Genomic DNA, 21,985 nt, shown 5'->3' with positions numbered 1-21,985 from the left:
AGGAATGTAAGGTCAAGAGAGAGTGGATGTAAGATGAAAAATATTCCGGCATGTTTGTATGCTGGTAGGAAGGGAAACCGGCGATCCAGGAAAGAATTGCTGTAGGGATATAGGTTAGTAGTAGCGGGACTGGCAGCAAATGCCCAAATGGAAGGATTGGTGTTAGTCGCAGGGACAGTTCATTGGTAGTAACAGAAGGACCAGTATGTGGGCAGAGGTGTAGACGGGTAGGTAGAGGTGGGGGGAGCACGTGGGGAGTTCTCTCCGACTGCTTCTATTTTCTCAGTGAAATAAGAGTAAGAAAGAGAGGAAAAGATAGAATGAATGAGGGAAATGTAGGCTAGCAGGCAACCTTAAGGACCCACTTGATATCATGAATTTAAGGCACAGGTTGTGTTTTCTTCTCCCCAGCAGGTGGAGAGTGGGGTTTGACTAGGGTTGGGGTTTTGCCAGGCCAAAAAGCTGATGGAATGAGAAAAGGGAGAGCTACCTGAAGGTGTAATCAAAGGAGTAGGGCGTATGATGGGCCGGTATTTTTGAAGGAATTTACGAATGATTTCAATGCCGGGGATGAAAGCGGCAGGGCCGGTCACACACCCGAGCTCCGAATGCCCGGGAGCAGCGTGGCCAGCAGGGGGCGCGCTAGGATGGCGGGGTTCGGCCTCTCCGGCTTCAGCTCTGGTTGCGGGCCCTGTGCTGCCGCCGCCCCGGGCAGCACTGCCACTAGGGCTCGGCAACCCCTCTCTAGCTGACCCTGAACCGTTCGGGTCTCCGCAGGCCCGCGGCGGGAACTACCGACCGGAGAAGGCGTGGAGTCTCCACGTTGAAATTCCACGCAGCGACCCTGGAAGGCGATGAGATTCGCCCCCGGCCCGCAGGGGGCGCGGAGGCGCCGGGGGGTGGGGCCGGGCGGCGGTACAGCCAATGGCAGGTCAGGGGGCGGAGCCGCGGCGGCGTGCGCTGCGCCGGGACTCCACCGTTAAGGGTGGCAGCCAATGGGAGGGCCGGGACGCGGGCCGGTTAGATTCAAAGGTGCCTATAAAGCGGCCGACACGCCCGCGCTCTCCCTAACCCGGTGCGGTTGGTCCCGTGCGAGCGTAGCTATGGCTCTGCGTCTCGACGGTCCGGACGAGCTGCCCGCCGCCTGCCTGTCGCCGTGCGGGCCGCCCAATCCGGCCGAGCTGTACAGCGAGGCGCGGCGCCTGGCGCTGGAGGAGCTGGTGGCGGGCGGCCCCGACGCCTTCGAGGCCTTCCTGCGGCGCGAGCGCCTGGGCCGCTTCCTGAACCCCGACGAGGTGCGCGCTATCCTGCGGGCGGCCGAGCGGCCCGGCCAGGAGGGCGCGGCGGCGGGGGCCGAGGACTCCTTCGGCTCGTCGCACGACTGCTCGTCCGGCACCTACTTCCCGGAGCAGTCGGACCTGGAGCCGCCGCTGCTGGAGCTCGGCTGGCCCGCCTTCTACCGGGGCGCCTATCGCGGCGCCACGCGCGTCGAGGCGCACTTCCAGCCCCGCGGCGCGGGCGCCGGCGGCCCCTACGGCTGTAAGGACGCGCTGCGCCAGCAGCTCCGCTCCGCGCGGGAGGTGAGCCGCCCGCCTCGGGCCCCGGGGCGAACGGGAGGCCCTCTCAAGAACGGGAAACAGGCCGGCTGGCAGCGCGGGCCGGGTGGTCCCGGGAACCCCCGGCTCTTCCCACTCTGCGTGCCTTCCCTCGGATCACAGGGACATCGGGAGAAGCCTCAGCACCCAAGGATGAGAGCTGTGTCCGAGATCCAACTCCTGATAGTCACCTCCCCTGGGGGAGGGGGCCAGAAACACTTTTAGTTCCACGTTTCAGTTAAAACCAAACCAAACTGCTAATTTTCCTGGCCGTCAGCCAACCCTGGATCCCATCTCCTAAGAAGTGCATTCCCTAGCGAAAAATTCCAGCAAGATTGCACTCAGCAACAGCTATGGGGTGTTAGCAGTCTGTTATTGCTGGTCACAGCTCTGCGTCTTATGTTGTAGAAAGCAAATATATTCCAGTGGCAAAGTGAGAACCCTGCCCCTTTCCCTCCTGCTGTAGACTAGAGGAGAAATTGCTCTTTCCCTGAATGGGAGGCTGTGTTGGCGTAGGGGGGCTGCTCAAGTTTTGGTGCTATTGCCCTCTCAGTGTGGGTGGGGTGGGAAGCTGCTGCAGGGTGCTGGGTACCTAGGGGTTTGGGAGAAAGGATGCAACATACAAGGTGGTGGGGGCCGGGTGGATGTAGCGGCAGACACCTAGTTAGCTGCCACCTTGATTTGCTGACTGGCAGTGCTCATCTTCCTGGCTGCCGGCTGTGCGAGGGACATGGCAGGTAAAGCCCCAGGCCATGGGTAGACTCAGTAGGGCTGGTACCTGAGTGTGTCTGACTGTGGCTTCTGAAATCTGCGTCAGGTCGGGCTGAAAATTGTCAAGTCCAGGAACAAGGCTCAACTCTCACCGGTGTTCTTGATTCTGGCTGTTCTTCTCCTGACGGTGGGCTTGCACTGGGTAGAGGGTAATGTGGGCTAGTGCCTTGCCTTTGGGGTTGTAGGTGTGGTGGGTATGCACAGTGCTTTGGATATGCTGAAGGTCCTTTTTTTAGAGCAGATCCTTGAGAAAATTAAAAAGACAAAGAAAGGCACAATGGTGGGGTGCATTTCCAGAGCTCACCTCCAGGAGGAAAGTTTGGGCACTTGGAACTTAAAAGAGTAATTAATGAACATGTCTCCATGAAAGAGAGGGAGGAATTGCCTTAACCTCTTGCCCAGCTCCACTCTTTATTGGTGGTGAAGGGGCACTGGAGCTGAGGCCAGGGGGAAAACTGTCTATCAAGTCACATGCTGGCCTTGGAAGGGGCTTGAGGCTGGTGCTCAGACTCCCCTTTTTGCTGGGGGCATTCTGTAATACTGGCGGTCCAAGGTAGGACCTCCTGCCGTGGTCTGTGCGCTAGTCCAGCAACAGGCTCACATCTTTAAGATTCTGTATTGGGAACCTGGGCGATTTTAATGGAGAAAGGTGGTACATTACCTTTACATCTCTTTAGCATTTTCGGTATCTCTGCCAGATGCCAAATTGCTTGCTCATTCAGCACCTACTGTGTATCAGGTGCTGTGCCAGGGCCCGGGGCCACAGGTGAAGGACGTGATGCTTACACTTGAGAGTTGACAGTCCGCTGGTGGAATGGATGGGGAGGTTGCTACGGACAGCAGGGGAAGAACTGAAGAAAGAGTCAGGCGAGGCAGTGAACTTGGAGCTGGGTCCAGAAGGATGTGTGGGGCTTGCCAGGCCAGAGGGTAGAGGGCAGGAGGAGGCCACATTAAGCAGAGACCAGGCACTTAACTTGCCCAAGACCACAGTTGGTGGGGCGCCCCGCTGGGCTCCAGCCCGCCTGCCTAGCCCCAGAGCCTGCGCTCATAACCGCTGCTGCTTGTGCATTCCCTGCCGTGCGGGAGGACTGGCCCCTTGGCAGGCTTCAACAGGCTGAAGGCTTTTTAAGTTTCTGAAGATTTGGACTGTTTATGTCTGTGTCGCCTATCCTATAAACCAGGAAAATGACTAGGGCAGTATTGATACTTCCTGCACTTTTCGGGAAGAAGGCTGGAGTGGTCAGGATACAAAAAACAGGAAACTGGGGTCACTTGGTGCATGGCGGTGTCTAATCCTAGCTTTGCGGCGCGGACGGCTGGTTTTCGGCTGGGTTTTGTCCTCACCTAGGCCTCTTGCTGCGGGTAGGTGTCTGGCACAGCTGGCGGGGAGGGGCAGGGCAGGCCAGCAGATGATGAAACAGTGCGGGCGATTCCACCTGCCTTTCCACTCAGTGAGTTCTTGTCCCAGGGTAGGTGTGCCCGGGGCTGTGCATCTGCAGGCCCTCCATTGGCTCAGTTTCTGGGCGCCTTTCAAAATGTGGGCATCCTGCCACATGAGCGAGGGACAGCGTCTAAAACACGCACACCGTACGTGCAGCAGGGCTGGTGAACATGGGCTGATTGCTGATCTGGCACCCAGCTGAACTTCACCACACCTGGGAGGAATTGTGCTCTGGAACCGGAGAACTGAGAAGTTGGCTTCCTAAGGAATTTTGAGAATAATTTTGAACTGAACAGGATTTGTTTCCAGGACACACCTACCCCCAAGTCTTTCCCTGTGCTGCTGTATTTGTCGATGAATCATTTTGGTCTTTGTCTCTGTTGCCCTGCGAATCCGTGTGTGGCTGGGCTCCGGCCCCCACAAGTCAGGCGGGAGTAAAGACCTTCCCTGTGGAAGTGCCTCTTGCCCTTGATTGGTGACGGCTTTCTGCGGTGGCCCTAGGGGTATTTCTGGTGTTTGAATGGGAGTTCACGGGCAAAGCTCATTCTGCCAGGAGGGTCCACACTCCTCAGAGGCATTGTTCTCCCCATCTGCTTCTGTTTTGAAAGAGCTTGTGCTGTGATGCACCCTTGGGCATCCTTTTGATAACTGGGCGTTAGTAGAAGCAGGGCTTGTGTTGACAAAGGGTCCTGCCAGGAGGCGTGGCCGCTGAGAAATCGGCTGGAGACCACTGGCATGCGTGCGGGTGGATCAGAATTAGGGCCCCCTGATCTTGCTTAACGATCCTCTGGTTATGACAGAATCTGTGCCGCGTGATCAGTTCCTGCTCTGGGTGCCCCGGTCAGTCCAGAGCAGCCTTCCTCAACATCACTACTGTTGATATTTTGGACCAGGTAATTCTTTGTCCTGGAGGGCTGACCCTGAGCAGTGTCCCTGGACTCCCCCACTAGATACCAGAAGCACACAACCCCCACCCCCAATAGTCAGGACATTCAAAAGTCTCCCAAGGGGAGATAGGGAGCTATGGCTTAAAGGTTACAGAGTTTCTGTTTGGAGTGATGACAAAGTTTTGGAAGCAGTGGTGATGATCACACAACGTTGTGAATGTAATTAATGCCTTTAAAAATACACTTGAAAATAATGAGGGTGGCAGATTTATCATGTATTTTACCAGAATTTAAAGAAATTGCCAAGGGGTACCTGGGTGGCTCAGTCATTAAGCGTCTGCTGAGGCTCAGGTCATGATCTCAGGGTCCTGGGATCGAGGCCTGTGATAGGCTCCCTGCTCAGTGGGGAGCCTGCTTCTCCCTCTTGCTCTGCCTGCTACTTCTGCTTGTACGTGCATGCGCTCTCTTTCTCTCTGTCAAATAAATATGTGAATAAAATCTTTAAAAAAAAAAAAAAAGGAAAGAAAGAAATCGCCAAATATCCCTGGGGGAAGGAAATTGCCCCTCGTTGAGAACCGCTGGCTCAGAAGGCCTAGCTGATGTACAATTTTAGGATGTGCCCCACCAGACAGCGTGGCTGCTTTTTCTCTCTTCTTTTGACTTTATGGGTCACATGAAGGATTTTGGAATTGTCAGCCAGTTCTTTCTTTTTTTTTTTTTTTTTTTTAAGATTTTTATTTATTTATTTGACAGACAGAGATCACAAGTAGGCAGAGAGGCAGGCAGAGAGAGAGGTGGAAGCAGGCTCCCTGCTGTGCAGAGAGCCCAATGCGGGGCTCAATCCTAGGACCCTGAGATCATGACCTGAGCCAAAGGCAGAGGCTTTAACCCACTGAGCCACCCAGGCGCCCCTCTTTCTTTTTTCAAACTGTGGTAAAATACACCACACTTACCATTTTACTGTGAAGTGCCATTAAGTGTAGTCACATCGTGCAGCCATCGCCACTGTCTACTCAGAACCGTGTCGTCTTCCCATGCTGCAGCTCTGTCCCCATTGCACAGTGACTCCCCCCGCCCCCAGCCCTGCAGCCGCCCTCTGCTCTATCTGCTTTTCCTTTGTTCTTTTCACCTGACGTCCATCAGACAGCAGAGAGGCTGCAGGATCTTTCTGGGTCCTTTATGGATATGGGATCAGTTCTCTCACACACAAAAATTACTGGGTATGCGGGCTTTTTAAAAGTCCTGATGAAAATGATAGAACCCGTTGGGGTGGGGGGTTGGCAATACCCAGCAGCATTTCACTTGCATTTACCCTTCAACACAACAACTCCACGTCTGTGTGTCTGTCCCAGAGACACGCTGGCAAAAGCCTGAATTGACACGTGCCGTAGGCTGTTTGTTTGAGGTGGATTTACGGTAGCGAGAGACCGGAGAAGCAGAAGTGGCCCTCAGCAGAGGGGGAAGCGCACTGACCCGTCCACAGAGTGGGGTCCCCTGCAGCTCGAAGGAAGGAGCAAGGACCTGTTCTATTTCCTGTGACTAAGTGTCTGGAGCTGCCCCGGCCAGGAAGGTCACCTTTAGCCGTCTGTGGCTGTTTCAGTTTATATGAATTAAAGTGAAATACGAAAAATTCAGTTCCTCTGTCTCATTAGCTGTATTTCAAGTATTGCGTCTGCAGCGGTGGCTAGTGGCTACCACGCGGATGGCACAGAGCGAGAACGTTTCTGTGCCCTCGAAGGTTCTGTTGATCGGCGCTGCTCTAGAGCGCTGTGTATCACATGCTGCTTTTATCTGTCGATATAGTAAACAGGTGTTACATGTTTACGGCAAAGAAGTGTGTGCCTGTATACATAGGTGTACTTATTTGTATTTAGGAAAGTGGAAGACCATCCGAGAATGGATCAAAATCCTTATCGTAATGGAGAGAGGAGGAAGGGAAAGGAGGCACAAGGGACGAGGATGGGAGCTCGGGGACTCTGAGAGCGCCCTGGTTTGAGGAGTGGACTTTGCACCTGGCTAAATGCTTTACATAAGTGTAACAAAAATAACTCAGAACGATAGCCCCCTTCATCCCCCAAACCCTTCTGGATGCTTTTTTTTTTTTCTAAAAGCCCGGATGGCCTAGGTACTTCACGCTGGAACATGACCAAGGAGATACCGCCGCCACCAGGGCCAGCAGGGGTGGGCACTGCCCCATGCCTTTCCAGACAGGCCTGTGCCATGCTGTAGACTGGGGCTGAAATGGTTATTTGTATGAGAGCAGCTAGGAGATGGAGGGAAAAAAACACGTACAAGCAAACATAGGGTTCCCTGGGGACAGTTTTACTTTTTTGTGTGTGTTGCTAAACCCTGAAGATAATACCAAGTTATTAAAACATTTTTAAGAAATTTCAAGGACGTGATTTCCATTCCATTACAACCTGTAACGAATGGGGAGAAAAGGTGTCTTTTGCTTTGTGAGCAGGAGGGTGTCTGGAAGCCCCCGGCAGGGGCACCAGGGAACTGAAGGAAAAGGGTCTGAGGCTCACGTGGTGGTGTGGGGCGTGCAGCACACGGGCTGTTGGTGACTGCTGGGCAGGCCAAGGCATCTTGGAATGTGCGCAGACCCTGGGTAGAATTCCAGGCATGTTGCACACGTGTCTTGCTTTCTGGCTGTGGATGGGGTGGGAGGGAAGCTGAGGCACAGGAGGAAAGGGTGATGGACGTGAACATTCTACTTCTCACAGGGGACGAGCTGGAATGAGTGGCCCCCTGAAGCTCAGGGGCCTGGTCAGGGCCCAGCCCTGCCCGTGGATGGTACGTGAGTCAGACCGCAGAGCTTGAAAGGACCTTGTGTCGGGGCACTGAGCTCAGGTGGAACGACCAGCCCAGGATGGCGGCAGAATGGGGGTCAGACACGCACGCTGCCGTGGGAGGGCTTCTTGTGTGCAGGGAGCTAACTGGCTATCTCCGGACTGAACCCGCTGCAGACCCTATGGGCCAAGCAGTAGTCTTTGCAGGCATGGAAGGCAACAGAACTTCGGTAGCTTGCCAGAGGGTCCGTGGTGCTCGAAAGTGGAGGAGCCGGCATCCATGCCCAGGTCCACGCCTGCGGTCTGTCCACACGATGTCTGTGCCCCCGAGGTTTCCTGACTTAGTCCATTCTGGATTAGTCGGTAGGGCCACCCGCAGAGGGAAGGAAGGTATGGATGTGCTAAAGGTGTCACAAGCTTCCTCAACATTCGTTCTGTGAACTGTTTCATGTTCCTAGGAATCCCCCTCTGATGGGCTCCATCCCGTGCCCTTTGTAAAACACTCTACCGATCCTTTCATGAAGCGTTCCAAGCTCTTGGTCCCTTGGACACTGAAACTTGGACTTGTTTGGAAGACTGTTTCATCTCACGCTCTTCTAATGGGTGGCTCTGGAGTCGCCCGGGACTGGGCTGAGATTCCAGCTCCCGCGTTGGCTTATGTGTGTCACTGGGAACAAGTTACCTAACCACTCCCAGCTTCATTTTTCTCATCAGGAAATCGGAGATAATTACTGGGGTTTTGACATCTCTGGCTATCTCCTCAGAGCTTTTGTGCAAGAAAGCAGATGGAAAAGCTTCCAGATCGTGTGAGAATGAATATAAGCACTCTGTGCTTGTCCCAGAGACCGAGAATAGCACCGCAGTTGCTGCCGCGAAGCTGTGGATTCACTGGGTCCCTCGGTTTACGTCATCAAAGGGCAGTGGGAGTGACAGGGGGAGGGCTGTCACCTTTGAGGATGGCATGGGACTCGACAAAGGTGTGGCTGCTCTAGATGTGGCTGGAGAGACACAGGGACTGTGGGGTACTGGGTGGCAGCTTTTGGCAGCTGGATGTTTCCTCCCCGGGTACCATGTAATGACTGATTTGCACTGAGTTGCAGGTGGGGGTTGACCTTGAACAGACTCTCAAAAGTCACCTCTTGCAGAAATTTCTAGCCCTAAGAGACTGGGCTGGCCCTTTCCAGCACAGGCCAGGATAGGACAGTGCCCACGGTGACTGTGTGGGGCCTTGGTGGGCATGGGATGCCGCGTTCCAGATGTGTCTCTCCCTTGTGTCATTAAGCATAGTCACATCGCCTCGGAGTGGGAACAATGACCAGTTCCAAGTTGTATCCTTCCAGGGCCCAGTGGCCTGCAGGAGGAACACCAGTCCCTGGGATGCGGGTCTGGCCTTGGAAAGCAGGCACTCGGCTGGCCAGTGAAGGAGTCCAGGTCATTGCTGAGCTCAGTGTAGAGACCGTCCCTTCAGAAATTGAGAAGCCTCCGGTCTAGTTCAGTCTAGCAGGACTTGATTGCTGGGGGCTAGCGTGGGGAGAGTCTAGGGGCGTGGGGCGGGGTCTCGAAGGCAGGCAGGCTGATCGCTTTCCCACGCAGGCTGTTCCTCCATTGCAAGCCTTCTGCTCTGGCGAGAGAGGAGGGGCTGTTGGGTGCAGGGAAGTTAGAGGAGAAACACCTCCCTCCTCCCTCTAAGCACCTAGCGTTCAAATCCGATTATTTTGCACACACACAGGAAAGGCGATGAAATTAAGAGCAGATGAGATACTTACTCACCAGCTAACAAAGGTGGTGTTTGTACAGTCGTTTTGTGAAGGGGTGAGTCAAAGTCTAATTTGGCAGGTGCCTTGTACTCTGGCCCTGCTCCTGGGTCCCTGCCTCCAGCAACCCTCTTTTTTTTAGTTTTCTTTTTAAAGACTTTATTTATTTGTCAGAAAGAGAGCACAAACAAGGGAAGCAGCAGAGGGAGAGAGAGAAGTAGGTTCCCCATTGAGCAAGGAGCCCGATACAGGACTCGATCCCAGGACCCTGGGATCATGACCTGAGCCTAAAGCAGGCACTTAACTGACTGAGCCACCCAGGTGTCCCCCTCCACCCCTGTCTAAGCCAGCCAGCCTGGCAGTGTTCCTTAGTCCCTTCCACGGGCAACTTGCATGCCAGTCCATCAGCCCTGTCCTACTGGGCATTGCCCGTGTCCCTCACTGGCCTGGGTTTCTTGAGGACAGGGATTGACCCTAGATTTGTCTTCCCATAGCTTTCTCTAGTGAGCTCTGCACACAGTCTTAAGTGAGAACATTCACATCTCCTGTGAAGGCCTCCTGATGCCTTCCCATAGACTCTCAAGTGCGTTGCTTGGTTCCTGTTTGCGTGGAGGTGAGTGGGCCTCTGCTTCCCCCCACCGCACCCCTGTCCCCACCTGCATAGCCCGTCGTCTGGCTCTTACATGGACCCCTTTCCTTCCCTTCTCTGCAACCCTCATTGCTTCCTTCCTGGCCCGTCGTGGAAGCCTCTGTCACCGATTTTTCTTCCTTCTCCAGTCATTAGCCCTAAACATTGCTGAACCTGAAAAATAATGTCTAAGTGCTTTCTGGGTTGCGGGAGCAGGGATGGATCTCCAACATACACCAAACTATCTTCTAGCACCCACTTCTGTCCTGTTGGGTTGGCCACTTCAAACTCCTTACTGTACCTTTTTTTTTTTTTTTTTTTTTATTAAGGTAGCGGGATGAGTAGAGGGAGAGGGAGAAAGAGAATCTTAGGGCGGGCATGGAGCCTGATGTGGGACTCAATCCCACAACCCTGAGATCATGACCTGAGCTGAAATCAAGAGTCGGCCACTCAATCAGCTGAGCCACCCAGGTGCCCCTGGAACTCCTTACTCTTCTTGTTCTTTCTTTTTCTTTCTTTTCTTTTTTTTTTTTTTTTTTTTTAATTTTTATTCATTTGAGAGAGAAAGAGAACGTATGAGAGCATGAGCAGGGGAGAGAGCAAGAGGGAGAAGCAGACTCCTTGCTGAACAGGGAGCCAAACGCAGGGCTTGACCCCTGGGATCATGATCTGAGCCAAAGGCAGACACTTAGCCAACAGCCACCCAGGCGCCCCCTCCTTACTCTTCTTAAACTGCCCCCTCCATTGCCCCTGTGATGGTGACTCTATGGTTGGCCCTCAGGCCCTCCACGACCTGGTTCACATGTGTATGCTTCTCATCCAGGTCCAGCCACTCTGGCCCCTACCCCGTCATTTCCTGCCTCTTCCTCTGCCACCACCTGGCTTCCTGCTCGAATGCCCTCCTCTTTACTTCTCCCCTTGTCCAAATGGGGTCCTTGTTTGTGGTTCTGCTCAAAGGCCTTTTCCTCCAGGAATCCCCCTGTTCTCTGGTGAATGTTAGAGTGCCTGTAGCACGTCTGCCCAGCAAGGGAGGTCTCCTCCTGCTCTCAATTTCCCCAATGTAACTGCCTCATCACTCTGCCTGCCTGCAACCCACACCCCACCTCTGCTCGTGAGCTCAGAGCTGGGCTCCGTGCCCAGGCCTTTCTGCCTTTTGCACACTGTGTTAGGCGACCTGCATTAGTGGGATGGCTACAACTCCGCGTGGGATGCAGAAAACCTCATGGGAGCCTGCAAAGTTCTGATGATGCCACCAGTTCCTAGAGAACACTCATTTTTGGGGTGCCTGGCTGGCTCACTCAGTAGAAAATGTAACTGTCAATCTTAGGGTTGTGAGTTCAAGTCTCACATTGGGCATGGAGCCTACTTTAAAAAAAAAAAAAAGAAAAAAGAACACTTATTTTTTAAATTATTGTGTCCGGGGGATTTTAGCCAAACCCTCCCTCAAGAATAGCTCAACAGCTGGGGCTTCATCAACACGGTGGGATTGGGGGGCTTGGAGTAGGGAAGGCAGCCAGAGAGAGAAATTGGTCTTCCCAGACTCCTCATACCAGCGACTTCCTGCGAGCTGGTGTTTCGTGGCCCCTCATCCTGGTAGGTGAGACTGGGGTGTTGGAGAAAGACCGCAGAATCTCCTCTTTGTCTCCGTGTTGCTTCTTGAACACCCACCTCCTTTAAGGGGTCGTGACTGTCAGGTGCTGTCTTGAGTCCTCTGGGACCACAGAGCCAAATCCATCCCATCCCAGGGTCACAACGGAAGTCGTGAGACCCATAAATAAATTATCTTCACCTTCAGAAAAGGAGTGAATGTGGCCCTAGGAGACACAAGTTCTCACTGTTGAAGTGAGGAGGAGGGAGACCCCCTTCCCACCCAGGCTGCTCCTAATGGTGGCTCAGGAGCTGTGTCCTTTGTTCCAGGCCCCGGCTCTGGCCTGGTTTTCAGGGGCTTGTGCTAAGCATGCACGTTCTGACACCCCCACAGCCTGCCGGGACTTCACTCACGTCCCCAGTCTTAAACTGCAGAGGGCACGACGAGAGGCTTGGTACCTGGAGCAGCCTCTCTCCAGCGGGGAGAGCCAGGAGCTGGCAGGTGCCTCCCTGTGTTGAACTGTCTGGACGGCTCCTACTCTGGCCTGAGGAAGGGAATCAACGAAGAGATACTTGAGGGATCTTTTGTACCTTGCACTTCATGTGACCTCGTCATGTAGTTCGGACGACACGCCTTTTCTCAGACTCAGGACCAGACCTTGCAAATGACTGTAATTTGCCTGGGGCTGCATGGCCAAGGCAGCTGTGAACTGCGGTCGGATGCTGAGTGTGGGAAGATTGAACAGCAGGCATGAACGGAGCTGTACTCTTAGGGAGAAGAACGGACTGGGCCAGGGCAGCACGGAGGACCGTGGCTGGGAGGCAGTCGGGAGGCTCAGCTGGGCCAAGTCCAGATGTGTAGGGTACAGTGGCCCGAGTGTCTTTGGAGATGGAGGCGTCCGTGGTTGGGGGCAAACGGATAGCACAGAAGGAGAAGGGGTGGATTGATCCTTCCCGGGCTCTGGATGGGCTCCCGAGTTTGCACAGCAAGCTGCAAGCTGGTGTTGCCAGGACCTGACCTCTCGCTCTGCCCTCTGCTGCCTCACTCTGCAGGTGATCGCGGTGGTGATGGATGTTTTCACAGACATCGACATCTTCAGGGACCTGCAGGAAATAAGTCGGAAACAGGGAGTCGCTGTCTACATCCTTCTGGACCAGGCCCTGCTCTCGCAGTTTCTGGACATGTGCATGGATCTGAAAGTGCACCCCGAGCAGGAGAAGGTTTGCGTTACACGTTTCCAGTCTCCCCGCAATCGGCAGTAATGACCAAGCGACCAAGACCCACGTGGTCTGTACAGTGGAGGGCAGGGGATCCCCATGACAGGAGAGGCAACTGAGGCCATGAGCAAAGCCATTTGCCTAAAGTCTCATGGAAAGGAAATCACAGGAAAGGCAAGCTGGTGCAGTCACTCTGGAAAACTATATGTAGGTACCTCAAAAAGTTAAAGGTAGAGCTACCCTGTGACCCAGCAATTGCACTACTGGGGACATGCCCCCAAAATACAAGTGGAGTGATCCAAAGGGGCACTTGCACCCCAATGTTTATAACAGCAATGTCCACAATAGCCAAACTTTGGAAAGAACCTAGATGTCCATCAGCAGATGAATGGATAAAGAAGATGTGGTAGATACACACACACACACACACACACACACACACACACACACACACACAGAGGTGTATTAGCCATCAAAAAGAATGAAATCTTGCCATTTACAACAATGTGGATGGAACTGGAGGGTATTATGTTAAGCGAAATAGATCAATCAGAGAAAGAAAACTATCATATAATTTCACTCATGTGGGATTTAAGAAACAAAACAGAGGAACATAGAGGAAGGGAGGGAAAAATAAGACGAAATCAGAAAGGGAGACAAACCATACGAGACTCTTAATCACAGGAGAAAGACTGAGGGTCGCTGGAGGGGAGTGGGGCAGGGGGTTAGGGTGGCTGGGGATGGACTAAGGAGGACATGATGTGATGCACACTGGGTGTTACGTAAGACTGATGAGTCCTTGACCTCTACCTTTGAAACTAACAATATACTAGCTATTATCCATGTTAATGGAATTTAAATAAATAAAAAAATAAATCACCACCCTGACTAGGGAAAAAATAAAAAGAAACCACAGAGTCAGGACTCAGACCTTGGCTTGCCTTTCGTGTCGTGCTCCCTCCTAAGTGGGAGCTCAACTCTTGGAAGCAGGAGGCTACGTTGAAGGTGCAGCTTTTGTCGGTAGCACTGGCAGGCCCACCACCGACAGGGCCCCTGCTCTGTCCTTGGCACTGCTCTGTCCTGTCCTAGCCTCCTGACAAATGTGAGGCAACTCAGTCCTCACCGCAGCCCTGTCTCAGCTCCCAGGAGGTGGCACAGAGAGCCTAGAACTTGCCAGTAGAAAGGAGTGGGCCAGGGGTATGACTCCGCATCAGTGCACCTGCCTGTCCCAGCCGGGCTGCACCTAATCACCGTCACGTGTTGCCTCTCGGGTGTCATTCTTTTTTTTTTTTTTTCCTAAGATTTTATTTATTTATTAGAGACAGATTGAGAGAGAAAGAGCACAAGCAGGGGCGGAGGCAGAGGGAGAAGCAGACTCCCCGCTGAGCAGGGAGCCCCACACGGGGCTCAATCCCCACACTCTGGGATCATGACCTGAGCTACCCAGGTGCCCCTCAGTTCTCGTTCTTATAAAATAAGGCTTTTTATGTCCTTTGCTCTGAGCCTGGAAGTAATTTGAGCTCAAGTATTTAAATGTAAGGTGACATGAGTCAGCTAGCTGATTCTCTGTAGTGGGAGGAGGCAAGAAAAATCCTATTTGTCATTCATCTTTTTAAATCAAGCATCTTAGTGTGAGCCGTGAGCTTTGGGACTTAATTCATCCACTTGGTTAATCACCTATGTGCAGACCTTGTCTGAGCCACTTACTGTTCTAGGTGCTGGGAAGAAAGCAGTAAACAAACTGAACTAGGAATTTGGGCTTTGGTACCGTAGGCTTCGTGCACAGTGGACATCAGCTTACCACCTTCTTATTATCAAGTCACTTGGTCTACAAAACTTGGCCATTTAACTTCCCCCACAGAGTTCCTGGCAGTGGTTTTCCCTAATGAGGATCAGGATTGGGTTTAATTAGGTAGTTACAAAGCACATTCGTATTGGAGGTAGAATTGGAGTTTGGAGCCAGCCACATGACCCAGCAGCAGCTGAAACAGGAGGTCAGGGAGGCACTGGGTTGCCTTGGGTTGTCCTGTCTCCTTAGCATCCTCTCATCTGCAACTGTTCCTCTGTCTTCCTTTGACTTTTATGGTCTTGATGCTTTTGAAGAACACTAGCCAGTTTTCTGTAGAACTTGGGTTTGTCTGATGTAGCCTCATGGCCAAGTTCAGATTATGTGTTTTGGTCAGACCACAGAAGTGATGCTATGTCATACCATAGTGTTTTTGGTTTGGCTTTTGTTTGTATTTTGAAATAATGACAGAGTTACAGAAGCTGCAAAGGTAGATAGAGATTTCCATGTGTCCTTCACCCAGTTTCCCCCCCGGGCTTACATCTTGAGTAACTTAGAGTACAAAATCAAAGCCCGGAAATGGGGATCGTACAACGTGTGTCTGTAGTTCTGTGCCATTTCATCTCACGTGGACATATGTGTACCCACCACTGCCATCACAATACAGAACTGTCCTACTGCCATCGGGATACAGGACTGTTCTGTCACAGTGATCTCCCTCTTGCTACCATTATGGTCCCATCTGCTCCCCTCTCTGTGCCCTCCTCCCGATTTTTAACCTCTGGCAACCAGTAATTTGTTCCCCGTGTCTATAACTTTTTCATTTAGAGCATGGTCTATAAATGGAATCATACAGCGTGTGACTTTTTTTTTTAGATTCATTTATATATTTTAGAGAGAGAAAGCACGCTCGCACGTGGGTGCAAACAAGACGGGGGATGGGCAGAAGGTGAGGGAGAGAGAGACCCTGAAGCAGTCTGCCCTCAGCACAGAGCCGGATGTGGGGCTCGATCTCACCACCCTGAGATCATGACCCGCGTCGAAACCAAGGGTTGGCTGCTTAACCGACTGTGCCGCCCAGGCACCTGGTCCATGACCTTTTGAGATTGGCTTTTTTCATGCCACACAACGCCCTTCATATCCGCCCCAGTTGTTGTGTGTGACCACAGTTTGTTTTCTCCTGTTGAGTCATGTCATGTGGTATGGCTGTCCCATGGTTTGTTTGACCCATCACCCACTGACGGGCTTCAGGGCAGTGTCCAGTTTTGTGTTATTATGAAGAAAGTTGCTATGAATCTTTGTGCACAGGTTTCTGTGTGGATGTAGGGTTTTACTCCTAGTCCTTAAAGGTAAGGAACATGCCTATTATCTGTGTTGCTCAAGGCTCAGCACATCCTGGGGACTTTGTGGAATGAAGGAGAGAATTGAACCAATATCTTAAGCATTTCATTTGAATCATGTAAGATTTCTTTTTTTTTTTTTTTTAAGATTTTATTTGACACAGAGAGAGAGTACACAAGCAGGGGGAGCAGCAGGCAGAGGGAGAGGGGGAAGCAGGCGCCCCACTGAGCAGAGTGCCCGATGCGGGACTCGATCCCAGGATCCTGGGATCATGGCCTTAGTGGAAGGCAGATGCTTAACTGACTGAGACACCCAGGCACCCTCATGTGAGATTTTTTTCTTTTCTTTTTTTTTTTTTTTAAAGATTTTATTTATTTATTTGTCAGAGAGAGAGGGAGAGAGAGCGAGCACAGGCAGACAGAATGGCAGGCAGAGGCAGAGGGAGAAGCAGGCTCCCTGCCGAGCAAGGAGCCCGATGTGGGACTCGATCCCAGGACGCCGGGATCATGACCCGAGCCGAAGGCAGCTGCTTAACCAACTGAGCCACCCAGGCGTCCCTCATGTCAGATTTCTAAAAGTATATAGTTCACCCAGTGTTGATTTGCCCCAAAGAATGCAGATGCTCTTAGTACTGTACAAACCATTGGATATAGGTTTCCATGTGTCATTTTACAAGGAGAGTTTTGCCCACATAGGCACCATGGGGTCCCAGTATACTGGTGCTCTTCTGGTAAATTCGTTCTTATAAGAGATGTGACATTGCTGATTTAGCCCCATGGGATATGCGTGAATCAGCCTCAGAAGTCCCGTGTTAGAGAAGGCTTGTCCTGTTCTCCTTACTCAGGATGTGGGGTAAGTGAGGGTGGACTATTACTCATTACCGATGAATAAACCTTTCATTTCATAACTTAACATAACTTCATAAACTTCAATATTTAACTACCATTAAATAAAAGAGTAGGAGAAATAGCAGCCTAGCTTCTTTAAGCCTTTGTTAAAATGACATCTATTACTAGCGTGTTTTCTTTGATGATTTTATCCCCCGCATTTTGTTTCAAAATCATTTCTTGGTTTCTGTTGTGTCCTATCACCAATAGTGAGTCTTCTTTTTGAACACATACATGTGCCCCTGAACCGAGAGTCTCAGAATTCAGTGTGAGCAAAAGGCACACCAGAAAGACGGACTCACTGAGGTCTCATTCCTTGAATCCTGAACGCTGCTGGCTCGCGTGTCCGTATGCTGTTCCCGACGGGGCCCGGGGACCCCTCCTTTGCCAATTAGCGTGCCTGTCTGGGAATCGTAAACCAAGCCCTCTTTATCGTTTGCTCACTGGACTGTTTGTTTCCTTTTTCTCCCGTTCCCTGCCAACAGCTGATGACCGTTCGGACCATTACCGGAAATACTTACTATGCAAGGTCGGGAACTAAGATAGTTGGGCAGGTTCACGAGAAGTTCACATTGATTGATGGCATTCGAGTGGCTACAGGCTCCTATAGGTAAGTCTCTAGCCTGCCCACGTATGCTGCTCTAGCCTTTGTAGATGGTACATGCTATTTAAGATAAAAACCACTTTTTCCTCGCAATGTGAGCCTTGGTGGCCAAGTATCCGAGAGTTGCGCATCTGTGGGTGTGATTACATCAGTCAGAACCTCCTTCTGCAGGAGGTGGTCGGGGTGCGGGCTCACCTCCCCTGCCCTATGGGCCACAAAACCAAAGTGCAGACGTTGAAACTTGCTTAGAGATCCCCAGGGAACGAGTCCGTAATTCTAACCTCAGCCAGGTCTTCAGTGGCTGAATCGGGGGTTACCAGTGAGAGGAGCAGACTCAAATCCTGTTCGTTGGGGCCTTTGACCTCCCCCTGTCCCTCATCCCAGATGCTCATTTGCAGGTAAGGGTGGTCACAGGCCTTGGCGTCAGTGTGGAGGGCAGAGCCGAAGCTCTCACCTTGTGCTTAACGCCTTCACCTTCCTTTAAGCCTTTTAACCTAGTGCTTTAGTCTAGAAAGTCCTGGTCCCTATTTCTGGCCCCACCTTCGGAGTCTCACCTTGGCAGTGGCACCTTATGGTAGGGTGCCGGGATGTTGAAGAGGGTGGAGATGATGAGCGGTTGACATAGATCTCCGGAAGTTAAGCTACACTGTGTTTATTTAGGTGGCCCTGATGGTGGTGTGTCTGTGTGTTAGAATGGTGGTATGCACGAGGTATGTCGTGAGCTTAAAAGAGAGAGACTCCTTTTTGAAGACACATGCATCTCTGGGTGATAATCACGTGTCAGCCCACGGTAAAGTTGGACATGGAAAGGGTTGTGGTAGCCGAAGTGGTCAGATCAAAAAACTCACGATGCCCGTCTTTGCAGACAGTACCATCATTGCTCAGAACAAAACTCGTGCTCTTCCTTGAGACCTCCTTTCATGAGACGTTTATAAATAACTGGAGAAAACAGGATTTTCATCCAAAATAGGTTTCATCTATATTATACAAACTTAGTCTCAAATGGTTTTTGGCTCTTCTAAAACATAAGATATAAAAATTACATGACTCTGTCTGAAAAAAAAATATGCTACCATTGAGGATAAGGGTGAGGAAGATGGCTTCTATTTATTGAGGACATTTCATAATCATGGTGTTAGGTAGGTTTCTGGTTTGCATGATTGAGGGTTTTCAATATCAACCCTCACAGAGGGTTTCCAAAAGAATCCTTCTTCTCAGACGGCAGTTCTCAAGGTAGAATTTGCATCAGCAGGGATTCTAGGTTGCCAGAGACAGAGCTGACATTATGTTTTATGATCTCATTTAAAATATCTTGTTCTTGGGATGCCTGGGTGATTCAGTCATTAAGCGTCTGCTTTTGGCTCAGGTCATGATCCCAGAGTCCTGGGATCGAGTCCCACATCTGGCTCAATCAAGCAGGGAGCCTGCATCTCTGCCTGCTGTTCCCCCTGCTTGTGCTCTCTCTCTCTCTCTCTCTCTGGCAAATAAATAAAAGAAATCTTGGGGCGCCTGGGTGGCTCAGTGGATTAAGCTTCTGCCTTCGGCTCAGGTCATGATCTCAGGGTCCTGGGATCGAGTCCCGCATCGGGCTCTCTGCTCAGTGGAGAGCCTGCTTCCCTCTCTCTCTCTCTCTGCCTGCCTCTCCGTCTGCTTGTGATCTCTGTCTGTCAAATAAATAACTAAATTCTTTAAAATAAATAAATAAATAAATAAATAAAAGAGATCTTTAGAAAAATTAAAAAAAAATCCTATTCTTGATACAAACTTCTTTATCAGTGGGGTGACTGCGAGTGCAGAAAAAGCAGACTCAAACTACTTTATGCAAAATAGAATTATTGAGTCCCATAACTTGGAAGCGTAGAAAGGTGCATTGGTTTTCAGCTCGTCTTGATTTGGAGGGCATGTTTATCAGAATATTGTCCCTGGTTCTGCTTTTCTCTAGCTGATCTTTACTCTCAGTCAGGCTCATCCCTTTGAAGGTGAGGATCCAGGCTTCCTTACGCAGCTGTTAGTAGTTGTCTCCCAAAGAGAGAGCGTTTCTGTTTGCGCTGACATCCTTGAAAAATTACTTGGTCCTCACTAGGTCACGTGCTGCCCACCCTGGGTACATCCCTGACCCAATGTGCTCAGAGCAACAGCATCATCCTTAGAATGACAATACGGTCTCCCTTTGAAAATGGCGGTATCAGAGGAGCAGAGCACCAGCAGTATTTAAGGACGGGGGTCTAGTCTAGGGTCTCCCACTAGCTTTCCACTGTGACATCACTAGCTACTTTCCGCACTTCTAAAATGAGGGCCCTGGCCTAAATATTTTTTTTTTAAAGGTTTTATTTATTTATTTGACAGAGATCACAAGTAGGCAGAGAGGCAGGCAGAGAGAGAGGGAGAGGGAAGCAGGCTCCCTGCTGAGCTGAGAGCCCGATGTGGGACTCGATCCCACGACCCTGAGATCGTGACCTGAGCCGAAGGCAGTGGCTTAACCCACTGAGCCACCCAGGCGCCCCTGGCCTAAATATTTTTAAAGCCCTTTCTAGTTTTTAGGAACTCTGAGGCTGCGGAGAGGTAGGTCTTAGTGCCTTTTCACTTCTCGTAATGCACACACGTGTTGTACACTGGGGTGAGGCTGGTTGAATTTACGCTGTGCGGGGGGTATGCTGTCACCAGAGCTGTGACTCCTGGACCAGAATATCTGGGCTTTATCGTTCAGTTTGACAGTAAGTAAACAGTAAGGAGATTGCTCACCCTTACCAGCTTCTCTGTGTTTGTTTTTAATCCTTAAGTTTTACGTGGACGGATGGCAAATTAAATAGCAGTAACTTGGTCATCCTGTCTGGCCAAGTGGTTGAACACTTTGATCTGGAGTTCCGGATCCTGTATGCACAGTCGAAGCCCATCAGCTCCAAGCTGCTGTCCAACTTCCGGATCAGCGGCAAGTTTGACCATCTGATCGACCCAAAGCCCCTGTCTAAGGAGCTCACGTTGGGCAGCCTGCTGCGCCTGCGGCTGGCCCGGCTCTCAAGCACCCCCAAGAAGGCTGAGCTGGGGTGCGAGGTGCCCGCCGAGGGTGGGGCAGAGGCCAAGCGCCGTGACTCCGAGTCCTCCACCGTCAATGATGAGAACGACTTCAACAACTGCAGGGACAAACCAGACAGCAGGACGATGACCGATGCCGCGACTCAGACAGAGCTGGGAGAGGAGGCGCCAGCAGTGAGTGTGAGTGATGCGGGGACTCAGGCCAGTGCTCCTATGGCCTGTGCTGGGACCCAGACCGCAGTCACCACCAGAGCGGCGAGCTCCCAAACTGTGGTTCGGTCCATGTCGGCCACCACCCAGACTGATGTGGACGAGAACGTTCTCTTTTCTCAGGGCACCCAGTCTAAAGAAGGTTCACCAGTGTCCAGGATGTCTGTGTCAAGATCTCCCAGTTTAAGGTCTTCCTCCTCTCTGTCCTCCCAGGGCTCCGTGGCAAGCTCCCTGGGCTCCCAGGCGTCCGGCAGAGCCACTGACTTTGTCCCTGCTGGACATGCCAAGTTCTGGGGCACCCCCCACTTGGATCTGGGTTTGCGAGACTCCTTTAGGAACTTGAACCAAGAGCGCCAGTTTCACTTTGCTGGCATCAGGTCCCGGCTCAACCACATGCTGGCCATGCTGTCCAGGAGAACGTTCCTGACTGAGAACTACCTCGGTTTTCATCCTGGGAATGTCACCAGAGCCTCAGTGAATATGCTGGCTGTGAGAGATATCGCACCGTATCCCTCCTACCAGTGACCGCTTGGCATTCAGTGCCTGTGCTCCGAGTGCCCTGCTTTGCAGCTTGTTCACCCGACCTCTGGTCACCTCGATTTTCTCTGAGTTCTAGAAACTTCACATTGTTCTCCATGCCTTTATCTTATTTTCGTCATGTATAAACCAGGTGTTGCTTTTATGGTTGAAACACTACGGGTACAGTTTCTTTGCACGACTTGAGTATTGGTATCTCTTAAAGAGAGCGTTTAGGGGGTCTCAGGCTAATTCAGGTAAGAGAGAAAAATATGTTTTGTGTTTTTCAAGATATGTGTCATCTTCAGTTTTAGAGATTTGAACAACTAGTTTTTATGATCAAAATCCTGTTGAGAAGAAATTTTCTTACCGTCTGTCTCTTTTGGATATCTGTGTTCTTAGCATTAAATAAATATAAACAACTTTTGTGTGGTGATTGCTCAAGTATTATTTTTCCCCTCTGGCACTTTTCTCTTTAACCCTAGGTGTGTCTCATAAGTAAATGCACAGAATAGCTATTTTTGGAGGTTTTCTTTCTTTTTCCTCCCTCCCTCCCTCCCTCCTTCCTTCCTTCCTTTCTTTCTTTTCTTTTCTTTCTCTTTCTTTCATGTTGGGATGGGGAAGAAGTAGATGATCCAAACTGTTAAAAGAGAAAATATCCACTTAAAAGTTCGAAAACGTAAAATAAGTGTCAGGGTCGTGGCCTCGTCAGTGATATGAATGTCAGTGTTACTATCTGTGCCATAAGAAGGACGGAGCCTGCCAGGAACCGCAGGTCTTTTCACATGCTCTGCTTGTCTTTTCTTCAAAGAAAAACCTTGAGCTATTTAGACCAGGAACTTGGTTCTCTGCTGCTCTGCCAAAGGCGGCCTTCGTGTGCCTTCCTGGATTCATCCCTGGTATTAACTCTGGCGGCCCCACGGGCCTAATTTCAT

At 51.3% G+C, this 21,985-nt stretch overlaps 1 protein-coding gene across 1 annotated transcript; it reads left to right on the top strand.

The window, feature by feature from the left end:
- The first annotated feature begins 1,091 nt into the window (after positions 1-1,091).
- LOC111141645 (family with sequence similarity 83 member D) lies at positions 1,092-21,445 on the top strand. Its single transcript, XM_022494367.1, has 4 exons — positions 1,092-1,580; positions 12,509-12,676; positions 17,173-17,297; positions 20,072-21,445. Exons 1-4 carry the CDS (start codon positions 1,104-1,106, stop codon positions 21,057-21,059), a joined length of 1,758 nt encoding a protein of 585 aa, XP_022350075.1. The 5' UTR covers positions 1,092-1,103; the 3' UTR covers positions 21,060-21,445.
- Positions 21,446-21,985: the final 540 nt, after the last annotated feature.

The sequence above is a fragment of the Enhydra lutris genome, unplaced genomic scaffold (assembly GCF_002288905.1).
Source record: "Enhydra lutris kenyoni isolate GAN:26980312 unplaced genomic scaffold, ASM228890v2 scaffoldscaffold6, whole genome shotgun sequence".
Lineage (NCBI taxonomy): Eukaryota > Metazoa > Chordata > Mammalia > Carnivora > Mustelidae > Enhydra > Enhydra lutris.
Note: the sequence above shows the minus strand (reverse complement) of the source record. Positions and strands in the feature narration are given on the sequence as shown.